This window comes from Xenopus laevis, chromosome 8L, assembly GCF_017654675.1.
Source record: "Xenopus laevis strain J_2021 chromosome 8L, Xenopus_laevis_v10.1, whole genome shotgun sequence".
Lineage (NCBI taxonomy): Eukaryota > Metazoa > Chordata > Amphibia > Anura > Pipidae > Xenopus > Xenopus laevis.
In genome coordinates this window covers 41,742,119-41,758,160 of record NC_054385.1, presented here as the reverse complement: position 1 = coordinate 41,758,160, position 16,042 = coordinate 41,742,119, and the positions used below count along the sequence as shown (strand labels likewise).

The window sequence follows — 16,042 nt, the reverse complement described above, 5'->3', positions numbered from 1 at the left end:
GTACTTGCGAGTTCAATCATCCTGGCTTTAAACTGTACCTAATCGATCAAAATCTATCAAGTGCACTTACCTATTCCAACACCGTGGTGTCACCCATCACCTTGTCGCTTAGAAGTTTACTAGTGCCGCCAGCAGTGCACATCTCAATAGATCCGGCAGTGTGGATGAGGCTCTATATAGAAGAACACTCAGCGTGGTTTTGCACCGTGAAGTTCACTGTTTATGCTCAATCCCGTGTTATTATCGTGCCTGAAAAAACAATTAAAAAGCGATTAAAAGAGAAACGAAAAAATCACATTAATACAAATCAGCACTATATAACAACAACAATCTATGCATCCTATGTGTATCTGTTACACTGAAGGGCCTAACAAGTACCAGGTATATCCAGAATACTACAGTGGGACACAATCACCCCCTTACAAATGTAGTCAATAAAACATAAAATGGACTTCATATCCCATTCAGTAATCTTCAACAAATTTTTCCCCTCCATCAGTATTATACTGTATTTTATATTATATATATAGTTTATAAATGATCAACATTATCTCCCAATTAGCGGTCACAAGCTAGAAACTCTCCATTCAATCGAATAATGTTTATCATCCCAAATAACTAGATAGGCCCGTCTCTTAGTGTCTGAGAAAATGATAAACATTATTCGATTCACAAACAGGCAGGCCTCGAGATCTACATGAGACACGTCACTAGGGAAGGGTGATTTTGAATTTTGCGCCAATTACTTTGTATATAGGGGTAGTTTGTAATTGTGTGTGTAACTTTGACAAAGGCTGAAATGCAGCCGAAACGTAAGTTCTTTCTTAATAAAACATTTACATGTTTATAAGACCTGTGAGTGCGGCTTCTACTTTGGAGGGTCGTGTACACTATCAGTGGCGCGCACCCAGACAACGAGAGACAACGAATTGTGAGTGCTGTGAATGTCGAGATATATATATATATATATCACAGCCCAGTGAGTATCCGCACTCCAAGGCAAACACTGTTGCAGCCTGTATAGCCAGGGTGCACGGTTAGGGTATATATAACGTAGTATTCAAGAGAACCGGCACACCCATGTAAAAATTCGAATTCATTTCTGTTGCACCAATGTCCAACGTTTTGGTCCTTGAGAAAGGTCCTAACAAGGACCGAAACGTTGGACATTGGTGCAACAGAAATAAATGAGAATTTTCACATGGGAGTGCCGGTTCTCTTGAATACTATGTTATATATATATATATATATATATATATATATATATATATATATATATATATATATATATATATATATATATATATATACACACACATGCCTATTCATCTTTCCATTTGGTCTTCATAATTCATTTTGTATGTATTTTTATTTATAATCCTTCCCATTCTGGGTAATGTATGAGGCAGTGACATGCTGAAATCTCTGTATGCAGCTTTACACCCTGGTGTAAAATGTGATCCACATATAGCTAAACCTGTTTACTGACCACAAGCTAGACTTTGAATGTCAGACATAATAAAGTCCCCACAGTTACAAGAGTATATTAATACATGAAATATAAAAAGCATTCTCTGTTTTAGTGTTAGAGGACACTCTGTTAAAAAAAACAGGATTTTGTGTAATAAAGACATGTTTTATCTGTAGTCTTCTATCTTAAAATAAAATCTAGTGTCATTTTATGTCATACAGTGCAATGTCCAAATCCTCTGTAATACCCCAGACTTAGTTATCTCAATTGCAAGTAAATAGTCTTTTTTGATGTTTGCTTGAACTTCATTTATTTTTCCTACCATAATATAAGAGGCAAGTATTGCTATAAATGTTGTTTATGTGTGGCAGTTATGAGCAAAGTAGGGTTAGTAAAGCAGCCAAATGATAGTTTTTAGAACAAACTGCTATGGTAAGAACTCATTCTAACTAGGATCTTTACCTTGCCCAGACTGCACTGTAAAGCGAGATTGATTTGAGCCTGAATATGTAATAACATTGTTGCTTTACAGATTATTTGATTTTTACTGACAGGTCCCAAGAAGCTCAGATCTCCCAAATGCATCTCAGATACAAAAAGAAGAGCAGAGAAAGATTGATGAAGCAGAGCCTCTCTGTTCTGAAGAGTCAGAAGAGAAGGAGAAACTTCTTACACAGGTACAATCAAAATGATAATTTGTCTTTTGTTACCATGGTGTTACTCCCTAGCTAAGCTACTTAAAGGAACGGCAAGGGCAGCCATTCAAAGCTGAAAAAGGAGAAAAGACACAGGATACACAGCAGATATCAGATAGGCACTGTAGTATACAAAGGGATTCTTCAAAACGTACCTGTTATTTACTGTGTATCTTGTGTTTGAATGGCAGCCCCCATGGCTACACAACAACTTGTTTATATAAACTACTGTAAAGTTTATGAGGCACACACACTCATTTTACTAGTGCAGGGCAACAGTACATTATATTTTCATGACTTTAAAACACTTTCATTTTTTGGTGTTGCTGTTCCTTTAAAAATGGGAGAATTGTGTGGCTAATACATCGTACCAATACTCTCTCCCCGATTTAAAATAGCTACAAAACTGCTGATCTTATATTAACATATGAAATTCTCACAGGTTAATAGAAATGATGGCACAAAATATGTGGCTTTAGGCTAATGACACATGAGTTATTTTCTTCACTCACATATATGTAAGCCATCTGAATAAAGCTAATCCCTTTCTGTCTCTGCACTCGCGGGCTGATCCTGTGCCTGTCAGAACACATGCATTCAGGGTGTGGAAGGCAGTGGATTTTCTTTTCTTCATTGGTGAATATATAATAGTAATGTGTGGGTCAGAAAAAAACGTAACCACACTCGACCCAGCCTGAAAAATGTAGCTATTGTAAGACTTGCACCGATCACCAACTGCTTTGTACGCTACTTTTGCTTGTGCCTTTGATTCCAAGACAGGGAATCTTCAGGAGCAGAGGAGGACTGTACTTCCCCAGTCTGACCTGCACCAAATCCAAACCTGCAGTGGTCGCCCAAATTCCAGCCTGACCCACTCATCACTAATATACAACCTAGAAAATTGTAGAGCAGGCACTCAAATGAAGGCAATAAATATAGGTAAAATGATTCATTGTGTCACATATATAGCCTTACACGTTTTGTGTTACCAACACAAGTCATAGGCTTTGAGTGCCTGCTCTACAATTTTCTGGTTTGAACCACTCCCCTTGCTGAAGGTTTAGGGCAGTGCACCTGGGCCTCTTCCATTACTTGATGAGTTACTGTTTTTATGTTACTACCAAATATAGTATATTTAATATACAAACTAGCCTCACCACATGATATGTGATTTACCAAGCTTTTAATACAGCGCCAATGAGGCTTGAATCTTTCCTTGTGTCTAGAGATGCTTTAGTAAAGACATTTTATTTGAACTAATTGCTGTGGAAATAATTTTGTCCATCAGATAAATAAATAACTGAATAATTACCAATTTATTTTTGTTGATAGGGCTTCACAAATTGGAACAAACGAGACTTTAATCAGTTTATTAAAGCCAATGAGAAGTATGGTCGCGATGATATTGATAACATTGCAAGAGAGGTGGAAGGAAAGACACCAGAAGATGTTATGGATTACTCAGGTTTGCTTACTTAAGAGATCCCTTACTTTGATTTTTCCGTGTTTTCCATCTAAAGCTGATTTTTGTCCGGCATTTGTGTGATTTTAACCATACTGTCTGACCATCTGTCACGTCAGGGAGTCATATCGGATCACAGATATTTAAAAAAGTTTTAAAATGGAATCTGTCTCTGCACCACCCAAGTGTATATATATATATATATATATATACCAGCTGGGAAAAAGACAATCTACTTCTGTGTGTATATTCACACAGTCTGGACCTGGGGTTTTCCGGATAACAGATCTTTCCTTAATTTGGATCTTCGTACCTTAAATCTACTAAAAAAAAAATATCAATTTCTAAAACATTAAATAAACCTAATAGGCTGGATTTGCTTTCAATAAGAATTAATTATATCTTAGTTATATCTTATTACAGAGAAAAGAAAATAATTTAAAAGATTAAATTATTATTTGATTATAATGGAGTCTATGGCAGACAGCCTTTCTGTAATTCTGAACTTTCTGGATAATGGGTTTCTGGATAATGGATCCCATATATGTGATTCCTTCTGCAAGTTGTTAAATCTGTACATGCGCAGTTTAACTGTGCCTTCAAGATTCTTTCAAGAGATAGAAAATGCAGTGTAGAAGAGCAGTATGATTGGGATTTAACAGAGACCTTTGAAAGAAATAGGGTGATTTATGACTGCGCAAGCCAATCATGAAGAAAACCCATTTGAGTTAAGGAGGGGTTTCAAGGGGAAAAAACCCATTAGTTGGTGTTTTTCCCATCAAGTGGGCTTTATTAGGGAAATATTTCAACAGCTTTTGCTTCTCATTTAATCCCTCCACTGCCAGAAAAATTTCTCCTTCTTTTGCACTTACTGCTAGACATGTTCATTTTCTCGTCCTCGATGTTACAGTTTAGGTTTTAGTCAAAGTGTTGTGCATTTAGTTGCTGATTATTTTATTTAAAGTTTTTATTGGCTTCCCTCGTAGGAGTGTTTTGGGAACGCTGTAACGAACTTCAAGACATTGAAAAGATCATGGCTCAGATAGAGCGTGGCGAAGCAAGGATTCAAAGAAGGATCAGTATCAAGAAAGCCTTGGATGCCAAAGTATTAAAATCCACTATTATTTATTTTATAGCTTTCAGTGTTTTTACTGAGCTGAAATGAGAAGCTATTTTCCTGCATGGTCAAGAGCTTTTCTGGATCAGTACTGCCCCTATAACTTGTCTTGCTTTTTATGTAATACAGTATGTTTTCATGCTTGGGCTTTACCAATTCCATGGGGTGTTAGAGCTCAGCACTGAATGGTGTTTAAGTGACCAAAGCAGTCAAACATTATTAAGAATTGACAGATTCATCTGATTTGATAAATGTTTAAAGCTCTAAACCAATCACACAAACACATACACACATGTATATGTCTCATCTCCATTTCTACCTATGCTCTGAACATTTTTTACAACATAATTAGAAATATTTGAAACACTTGTACAGTAGGCACAATAAAAACAGTCTCAGGACTTGGCAGGGAAAGTTAAACTTTTATTTTTTTTTCTGACTGAAATTACCTGATAACATGATCTGTAACACAGGCATTCGATTTAAAACATTAAGGGGTTATTTACTAAAGCTTAAATTTATCTGGTTCGGCTTTTTGGGGGGGAAATGCAATTTTTTTGTGGGAAAAAAAATTTTGAATTGTCCGAGATTTTTTATACCCCGATGCTGCCCAAATCCGTAAATCCGCCATCTCAGACCTGTCAAAGTCATGTATACTGTAAGTCAATGAGAGATGTCCCTATCCCAATTTGAAGGTATTGTGGTTGTGGTTTTTGGACAAAAAAAACCCCAAAAAATCGATTGATTAGGGATAAAGGTCCGAAATTTTTTTTAAGATTTGTGGTTTTCGCGCTGTGTTATTGGGTTTTTTTCCTAATCTGATTTAATCAAGTTAATTTGTAAATAAATAAGGCAAAATTGGACATGGGAGTTTGGTCAACCTTTTTTTTTAATTTTGAGATAAATTCGTATTTTAGTAAATAACCACTTAAATATAAATTTATAATTATTTCTATAGGGTAGGCTGTTTTTTTCAGTTTTACGTAGAAGTGGTGATAAAAATAATGTTCTTTGTTGTGTTTAGATTGCAAGGTACAAAGCTCCTTTTCACCAGCTGAGAATCCAGTATGGCACAAACAAAGGCAAAAACTACACAGAAGAAGAAGACAGGTTTCTAATTTGTATGCTTCATAAAATGGGCTTTGATAAGGAAAATGTATACGAGGAATTGCGTCAGTGTGTGCGAAATGCTCCTCAGTTTCGATTTGATTGGTTCATCAAGTCAAGGACTGCAATGGTAAGCAGTATAGCATCTGTTTTTGTACATCATTCTAACTGTAGTATAATGTATTTCCCAGAAGTCTTATATCTATGTACTTGTCTAGATATCCCCACTAATCTTGTCCTTTTTGACAAGGGAAAAATCCAGGAAATGAATAAAAAGCATTGCTTTTACTCTATCCATAATATGAAGTAGTCACATTGTTCCCCTTCCAACAGTTAACTGTGTTTCTCTGATTGCTGAACCTCAGTATTTTCCAGCACAGTGTATGAGCATTCATATTTATAATCATATTTGACACCTGCCTTGAGATTTTTGAAAGCATAACCATAGAGCAACTCAATCACATTTCTATGACTTTTCTATACATAAATACATCTTTCTAGCACCACATAAACCCCAAACCACTTACCAGTGACAGGGCAAAAAAAGAAAAATGAGAGTGGTCCACAGCTATCACATTATTTGTATTTTGAAAATGTCTCAACGTTTTCAGCTTTGTTTAGTAAGCAAATGAGAACAAATGTCTGGCTTCCAAGTAAAAAAAAAACTGCTAAAGAATTTAAACTTGAAATGTATGCACTGAAAATGTATGCACTGAATTTCTAGAGAGATTTGTTATACTCGGGGATCTTCTCAGATTGTAGGACATGATATACAGAGGGAGAACATGTTTTTCGCTATTCCATCAATAATATTGCTAGAAACTTTTACCAAACTGCTCTACAAATTCCATCCAGATTTAAGTTTTGGAAATGTCACTGTTAATTAGATGGAGGAAACAGTGTTGCTGTGTAGCTTATGCCTGAAAACCTTGCATTTATCACAGAATTTAGTGCATTTTGCAAAGGGCTAATGACCAAATAGTAAAATGTCGGTACTTACAAAGAAAACTAACACGTTTTGCAGTACAAGATATTTTAGCTGGAAATATCTTTAAATGGAAAAGCCGACAAAATGCAATGTGCTGAAATTAGAAGGTTGACATTTCCTCCTCTACTTCCTTTGGTAATTTTTCATCTAATTTTTTAACAATTATGGTTGTTATATTAATTTTCTATGAATACTTTTATTTGGAATAATTGTTTCGGTTAAATCAGTGTTGTTGTCTTGTTTGTATTCTTTCTAAATGTGTAGTATGCAAATTGAAAAGGAAAAATATAGCTAATCTTCTTAGTAAATGAGAAGGCAATATACATATTGCCTACAAGATTTAAGGCACTTGTATGTATTCATGCAAACATTCCAAGTTGCTATTTCATTGAGTAATCAGTGTATTGAATACATTGTAAGAAAAAAATATCAATTCAGTATGTGCAGTGTGCACTGGATGCAACAAAATCAACGAAAATGAGCCAATGTGGTCCTTGCTCTGATGGGCCAGATAGCTATTTAGCCAGATGATGGTCCAGCAGGCCTGTCACCGGGCCCCATACACAGGCTGAGTTGGCTGCATGTATGGGCCCAAATATAGTCACCTTTAATGGGAATTGTAGATTAGTAGCATTTTCTTCACTGGCAGAAAATTCTACATTAATAACTTGCTTTGGAGAAACAAAGTTAATATGTAAGATAGTTTTCTTTGGCCTCTTCCATCTCACAGCTATGATAAGAGAGCGGAAATATTTTTATCCAGTGTATGAAACTTTATTTTGGCGGTGATTGAATATTAATGGGGGGAAAAGAGTGGATACGCCTGCACATTAAGCATTATTGTAAAGCAATAGCAAGTCTCATTATAGAAGAACACTACAGAACCCAGCCATGGATTTGGGGCGAAACTGTTCCACAGTTCTGCAAATTGTTTTGCGAAACTGTGGATAAAACAAAAAAGTTGCCAAGAAAAATAACCATAAGCAAAAACACCCATTGACTTAAAAGCATTTGGAGCGAGAAAAATTATTACACGTAAAAAAAAAAAATTGACGCCCATTGGTTTCAATGCGTTTCACAGATTTTTTTGCCATTTCCTGAATTTTTTGTAGTTTCGCACATATTTCACTGAAACGGGACAGATTCGCTAATCACTTCAGCTTTGCTTCTGTTGCAAATAGGTAAAATTACAAGTTTGGGGGGCGTCTTAATCAAATTTTAAAACCCATGGGAGGGATGCGCAATATAAATAATTGCTTTTTCCTTTCCATACTATAGAGGAGCCAGATTACAGGGCCGAAAGGGAGGATACTTGAAGGGATTTTAAGAGATTACATTCAAAATGATATCCTGGAGAATGGCATTAGAAGCGGTAATCAACATTACTGTCATTTTAAGTAGGGGTTAGATACCTGTTTGGCAGATGAGACAATATGTTAGTTCTCTTAAAACTCTTAGTAATATCGATCCAGGGACCGGCTTAATTGCCTTATGGATTTAAAAACTTTTATTTCCTTCAGAGAGACTGCTTCTGATATTCAGTTTTTCCACCTTCCTTTAAATAAACTAGAAGTTGGATGTGTGTCTTTTTTAACTTCATCTACTACAAAGTTTTAAGCTTTATTGTTCAATATACCTTTAGGTTTTCTGGGTTTTTGTAACATCAAGAGTACATCAACATTACTATTTATCGGCCTTTGTATGCTGATAAATAGTAACGTTGAAAAATCAAGGGTGAAGTAGTTCTACTTCAAAGCAAGCCCATACCAAAAAAAAACATAAAACTTAACAAACAGGCAAGGATCTTTGAAAGAATGAGATAATGGATGAAGCTGTCAGTTTCACATTAAGTGAAATTGACTTAAAAGCATTTGGAGGAGGAAATTAAGTTAATTGATCAGCTCTGATTTCTCTGGAAAATACTTGAAATGGAAAATGCATCAGTTATCAAATAATCTTAAAAGCTAATAACATTACATGCAGAGTATATATGTTTTACAGTCTAGACGCGCATCTGTTCTATTTCACATACAGTAGATTGGTGATGTCCAATATACAGTACCTCAAGTGCAAAGTGTATACAAAACTGCATCCATCCAAATTCTGTTCAGAAAGGGACTTTCTCAGTACTTTCACCAAGACATCTGTGGTTTCAGTTTATGGGGCACTTGTATAAAAGGTAGTCCTGGTAGTAACACCATCCTGGGTGTGGGCTATATTAGCCTGCACCTCTTGTAGGAGAAACTATTTTAGTATGATATCTACTCATAAATTCAGCAACAAAAAATTATTTATGCTTCTAAATCTTCTAAATAAGCAAGTGGACTGTCTATTTTAAAGAAGAAGTAAAATGAACTCCTTCTGACTGTATAGTAATAAAAGAAAAAAGGTAAAATTAAGTATATATATATATATTATTTTATATATAACATTTTTGGACAACCAAGTGGAGCCAGCTTTCAGTACTTTTTACTGCAGTACATTTTCACATATTTTCATACAGATTACTGGGAGGCCACTAGATGTCTCTCAATACAAATTTATATGTCGGCACGTATTTTCTGCTTTCAGTTTCATCATCATCAGTTTTGCTCAGTTAGGTTGTGGCTGTCGTTCCCAACTGCGTATACATCAGAAAGAAAGATCATGAAAATTCATACACAGGGGTCCAGTAGTCGTTAGAATTGATGACTGCTGAGAATTCATGACACTATTAAAGTTGTTCTTTATCCCAACGAATTTACATTCTCCAAAAGAGAGGAACGGCTCTTGTTTTTTCCCAAACCAAAATAACTTCCCGGGGAATGCAGTGGTGCCAAAATTGTCAAATGACAACTCCAAGAAAATTGTGCTTAGCAAAGTGAACAATATTTATGCTGGCATAGAGATTTGGTATCCATCATTAGATAATGGGAGAACCTAGAGAGTCTACCCTGATATCGGAACTTATGTCCAGTGATGCACCAGCTACTTATAAATTGGGGCAATATGAAGATATGGAAAAAACATTTAGGAACATTATATGGGCAAATATAATATGATAGTAATCTGCTCACTTCTGATTGCTTTCATAGCTAGATATTTTTTTTTATAACTCTTTATTTATAGCAGTTTATTGTTTATAACACAAAGGAAAAAAGGAACATTTTAACAACGGAAGAATAAAAGGTAGGTAAACAAATGAAAAAAAAACCCCAGCAAATAATATCAAAAATAAAAACATAGTATGATTTGATCGCATTGACATTATAAATGTTAACATTACTATGATGCGTCAGAGAGAAATTTGCATAGCTAGATATTTAAAAAAAATTTAAAACAAGAAAAGCTATATAAATAAATGATGATGATGATGATGATGATGATGATGAAAACATGACTACTTACATTGATGAAAAAGTATACCCCATGGCTATTTTTAACTTTTTAAAAATGTAGATATTTAATTTTAATTTCAACAGTATTGATAGATAAAGGGGATATAACAAATATCATGCAAGCTTTATATTTTGTATTACCTTGTGTAATTTAAATACTGTACAAATAAATGCTAATTTTGCATTTAAAAAAAAGTACATCCTTACATTTATTACTAGCTCAAAATTAGAATCAAGTGTACCTAATCAGTTGCAGATAATTAGAACATTGTCTTATTTAAACCTCAGACATTTTGCTTGGATTGCTCTCTGTTTTTGGTAAGTGGTATCACAATGCCATGATTAAAAGAGCTCCCTGAGTTTTTAGAAATAAAGTTATAGATGACTACACATCTGGGAAGGGATTTAAAATGATTGTCAAACAATTGGACATCAATCATTTCACTGTCTGGAAGATCATCTAAATGTGCGGAAGATTTTTAACAATCGCCAACTTGGCCAGGCCTAGTCTCCCAAAAAAATCAGAGTGATGGCAGAACACAAAATGCTAAAAGAAGTCTAAGGACCCCAGAATTTAATCACAGGACCTACAGGTAGCCCTCATAACTATTGAATGCTTGAGTCTACCATTATAAAGAGGCCATACAGATTGTATCTACATAGAAGGTTTGCCAGAAAGATCTTCAGGATAAGACTAAATTTGTCAATGAACACCTAGGCTAAAATAAGGACTTAGCAAATATTTGACCACTGAACCAGAAGACCAAATTTCACCAGAAGAACCTTATACCAACTGCAAAAGTGGCAGTGAAATGTGGCATCAGGGCCCAGGCAGCTCATCATAAAATCCACTATGAATTTATTGTACCGGAAGGTGCTTAAACACATGAAACTGCACCACCTTGTCTTGATGGTCCAGCTCTGAGCCAGCCTGGTAACTATGAAATGTCCCTAAGCATTCCTATAATGTTACAAAGGAATGTCTTAAAATAATTAAATGGTGGGGTTCTGGAAAGGCCAAGTAAAAGCCTGACTCTAAGGGGGTTATTTATCAAAGGTCGAATTTTAGAGCTACGTGAGCTTTTTTAAACCTCGACTCACAACAATGTTTTTTAAGAAAAACCTTGAACAGAAAAAACTCGAATCAGCGAGTTTTGGGTTAACAACCCAAAAAACCCGAATTGATCTTGTTTTCTAACGAAACCCACCAAAAAAACCTCAACATCATCAAGGCGATTAACATCTTCAAATGGTTCAAGTGACCTCAGCCATTGACTCCTACCTGACCTTGACAGGTTTTACATGATGTATTTTTGGATTCAAGCTATTTCCGAAGTTGGGGTATAATAAATCTTAAAATATTTGTGTTTCTTTTTAACCTGTAAAATCGATGTTTGACTGAAAAATAACCTCGGAAATGCAATTATTTTGTGGAACTTGACCTTTGACAAATAACCCCCTAAATCTCATTGAGATGAGGAAATGGTATTTGACATGTACATGGGTTAAACGCCTAAAATTTCAGACAGTTGGAAAAGGGTTCACAGTCAATGATAAACAGTTATTGGAAACTCATACTTGAGGTTGTTTCTGCCAAAAGGCTCAATATCAGGTAGTACAGTCAATGACACACAAGTCATTACAGATTAACATTTAATGTAATAACAATATGAATAAATGTGTTTTTGCAGATCTGATGATTTATAAAAATGACATATAAAAGGCTCCGCACCCTCATATTCTTAACTCTTGGTCTTAGCTAAATACCCCAAACCTGCAGGAGTTTAAATAATATAAGTTTCTGTTTGAACAAAGACTGGAAATTGCAAACTGTGTTGTCAACGAGTTACCATTAATTCAAAATTGCTTCAAGCTTAATGGCATGTAATGGCAATAATATAAAATTGTTTCCTATATTAATGGACACCTAATGGATTGAAGGTGGCAGATAAATCATACACTAAATAATAATCATTTGTTAAGAGTTGGAAGTGTTTCATGCTACGTGACATTGTTTTATGTCTTCTTCTTGCCATTAGGAGCTGCAAAGACGCTGCAATACTCTCATATCACTGATAGAGAAGGAAAACCTAGAGATTGAAGAGAAAGAAAGAGCAGAGAAAAAGAAACGAGCACCAAAGCCACAGGTAGAAGTAACTCATTTGTTTATCTAGGACTACAGGGTTAGTTATTTGTGTCAAATGCATTGATAATTTTGTCAAAATCACCAAATAAAAATGGCTCTTTAGCACATACAGGCTGATTGGGTGTTTGGTTTCCTTTAAATAGTCTTTGTGAAATGAACTGTGAAATTCCCTGAACTGAAAACACTATCACTTAATTGTAACCTATGTTTTCAACTATAGCAGTAGAAGTAATATATGAGAACGATAAGTAAAGCTATATGATATGACACAGACATGTCAATTCACATTGATTTTTTTCTGGAGTTAACTTGTTTTGGCCTGGTAAAACTGGTGTATTTACTTCAGAAACACTACTATAATATGTGTAACCATGGGGGCAGCCATTCAGTCTGAAAAAGGAGAAGTCACAGGTTACATAATAGATATGCTCTATAGAATACAATGGGTTTAGATTCCTGTGTTAGAAATAGACCCATTGTATTGTTATTCGCTATCTGCTGCTGTATGTAACCTGTGCCATTTCTCCTTTTTTAGATGACTGCTGACCCCTGTGGCAACACAGCAGTTTGTTTATTTTAACTGTAGTAATCTTTCTGACGCAAACGGGTTATATTTACCAGTGCAGGATAATAGCACATTAAGGGGCAGATTTATTAAGGTTTGAATGGTAAATTTAAATTTTCAAAAACATTTTTTGAGTCAAAACTCACAAAATCGAATTTAAAAGCACCAACTCGAATTGAATTTGAGATTTATCACACCTCGACCCTGGAAACAGTTCAAATATTCACCACCTAAAACCTGCCGAGTTCATTTACAAGTCAATGGCAGAGGTCTGCTGAACCATTTTAATACGTTAATTGACTGACATTCGAGTTTTGTTTTCAGAGGAAAACATGATTCGTATTCAATGCAAATTTTACTTTCGTATTTGATTGAATATTAGACGTTTGAGGTTTTTTTTATGAACAACCTCCCTTTGGCGTTGTGAGTGAATTCAAATTTATTAGAGTTAAAAAAAATTAACATAACTTCGAAATTTGACCTTTGATAAATCTGCCCCTATATTTCAATTACTTTAAAACTTTTTTTTAATGTTACTGTTCCTTTAATGTACATGTTTAGGATTTCTCAATATTATCAAAGTATTGGAGTGAGGGGTTCTAGTGTTCCTTCCCATAATGTGAATAAATTATCTATATAGTACACAGTGTCATTTGCCTAAGGGATCACTGTAAAAGAAAATAGTTTACATTTTTAAAAATCTATTAGAAAAGGTTTTTGTGCATCAATGACAGCTAAAGCTTGATAAATGGATGGATGTCATCATCTGGTAAAGAAACATTGTTCAAAATATCAATTACATGGGTTGTATCCTTTACATTTGACCATCCAGATAAATAGCCAATGGGCTTTGAACAGAATCAGTGCCTGCAATTATAGGATGTCCTGGGGTTCTGTTGGTTTTTGTGGATTTTGGGCATATATTGGGATATATTTTGATATTGTGTTGGGGAAGAGTCTAAAGGAAGTAGAGGGTTTATCTCTTGCAGAATGCTGTATTTGCCAAAAAATAACATTTTGAGAATAATAGGGGCAGTGTTCATGGAGACTGAAAATGACAGTATGGGTGTTGAGATTCATGAGACATCACCTGCTGAAAAGGGGAGGGTCTGTTAGTGAACTCTCTTTCTAGGCAGTAAAGGGTGCAGATGAGAGTACTGAGGAGAAACTAAAAGCACAGTGAGTTTTTATTTTTTTTCTGGATTAAGTTGCCCTACCAGTGGCTATCAAAAGAAGGCTTAGGCTTCCAATGGAGCAGTTTGTTCTGGTATTTCAAGAATGAACTTCACTTTATATTTCTATGTTGAATTAAGTTGATGTGCTCTGTTTGTGGAAACCCCAACTGTGAGTTAAACACAGGAGCATACCTGATTGAATATTATATTGGGTTTCACTGTCTCTTCCTTTGGAAAATGAATTATTCCTGCACCTCTTCAGAGACTTCCATTGCGGTTTAATTTTGACACGAATAATTGATTGTTGTTTGTCTATGCGGATATTATGATATAAACAGATGAAAGGAGAGGAAACATCTACATTGAAATGGTAAATGGAAATATACTCCATATCTGCAGCCATTTTTATGGGTTATGTTGCTGTCTCTGGATCTATTCCTACCATTATGTTTATTATTCTACAAAATAATATATTATATGTTTCAGGTTTATTGTAAGATATCATTGGCTATTATTATCATTGTTTTGGTTTTATTTTTCAGCCGTCTAAAAGAAAAGCAGAAGCAGTTCCTGAAGGTTCCGGGAAAAAGGATGCCAAGAAAGCAAAATCCTAGTACCGAATGTACCGTAGGTTATTTGTTGGGTACAAACAGCCATTTTAATCTCTTGACATATAACGATGCACATTCAAGGTCTATTGCTACTCTCTGTGCATTAACAGCCAGAACACGTTTACTTTTTGGCAGAATTTGTATATTTTATGCTTTTATGTATCTAGAAAATGTGTAGTATTTTCAGCTTTTCCGTAGTTACATGTATTGTATTTTGTGATTTTCATGTTTAACCAGTGCAGAGGGTTTTAGCTTTTGTATGTTTTATACTGTATGCTGCCGCTGCTGTCGCTGCTTTGAAATAAAAAGTAAATCTCTCTACCGTCACCATTGGTTTCTTTACATATAGACAGGAGCACTTCCATTTGAAATTATTATTCACAGGCTCAATGAACTGTGTGTGCTGTAAATACAGTCGTGCCTTTGTTTCTGGAAGAAAGTGGATATATAACATTAGCTGGAGTTGCTAAACATTAAAGAACTTTAAAATAGATTATATTTAGGAGTCAATGCCTGTACCATTTCTAAAAGCTCTTTTATAAACAACAAATAGCTGAAGGGTTTTTTTTTTCTTTAAATCTTTCAGACACATTTTTAAGCAGAACCAAATCCTCTCATAAAACTTTTTTTTTATTTTTAAGATTTTATTATAATCAAGGATTGCGCCTGATAAATATGTGCTGTAAAAGTATGAACTCTTTTGCTGCAGTGGATTTCTTGGGGGAAACTAATGGGGCTATTTACTAAAATCCGAATTTATCTCATATTTTATTTAAAAAAAAAACATGACAAAACTCCCATGCTCGATTTTATATTTATGATTACCCATTGGCACATACACATGAAAATGGTTTATTTACATGAAGCAGGGTTTTACATATGAGCTGCTTTAGGCAGTATCTTTTATATAGAGACCTACATTGTGTGAGGGGTAACGTTGTGTGTTCCTCACTGGCTACCTACCAGCGGAATTGCCAAGAAATTCCCGCACCAATTCTCACTTTCATAAAGCTGCCTTTCTTTCCAGTCATTGGCACATTGCAGCAATATGCACAGCAGCAAATTTTCAGGCTCCACTTGGCCCTATCAAGCTAACCTGAATTTATAATACTCCACATATTGCCATCTTGTGGCCACTATTAAAAACACATTTCAAACGGATATCATTTACAGTAGAAACCCCATTTTACATTTTTCAGGGGACCAGAAAAAAAATGATGTAAAATCCAGGAAAATTTAAAATTCGGGAAATGTAGTATGTATAATATATAGGTGGGACCACAAAACAACAATGTAAAATGAGGGAAAACTTAAAATCAGAGGATATA

The 16,042-nt window shown here is 35.0% G+C and overlaps 2 protein-coding genes across 2 annotated transcripts in view; one reads left to right on the top strand and one right to left on the bottom strand.

Moving 5' to 3' along the window:
• The window catches only part of gab3.L (GRB2 associated binding protein 3 L homeolog), a 144,854-nt gene extending 144,303 nt beyond the window's left edge, over positions 1-551 (bottom strand). The window contains exon 1 of the mRNA XM_041572729.1: positions 71-551. The gene's annotated coding sequence lies outside the window, so the exon portion shown is untranslated. The remainder of the gene's footprint in view (positions 1-70) is intronic.
• The window catches only part of smarca1.L (SWI/SNF related, matrix associated, actin dependent regulator of chromatin, subfamily a, member 1 L homeolog), a 59,096-nt gene extending 44,055 nt beyond the window's left edge, over positions 1-15,041 (top strand). Inside the window, exons 19-24 of the mRNA XM_041572727.1 lie at positions 2,026-2,148; positions 3,499-3,631; positions 4,615-4,733; positions 5,770-5,982; positions 12,257-12,364; positions 14,646-15,041. Of these exons, the coding sequence (XP_041428661.1) occupies positions 2,026-2,148; positions 3,499-3,631; positions 4,615-4,733; positions 5,770-5,982; positions 12,257-12,364; positions 14,646-14,717 (768 nt within the window). The 3' untranslated portion in view covers positions 14,718-15,041. The remainder of the gene's footprint in view (positions 1-2,025; positions 2,149-3,498; positions 3,632-4,614; positions 4,734-5,769; positions 5,983-12,256; positions 12,365-14,645) is intronic.
• The last annotated feature ends 1,001 nt before the right edge of the window (positions 15,042-16,042 follow it).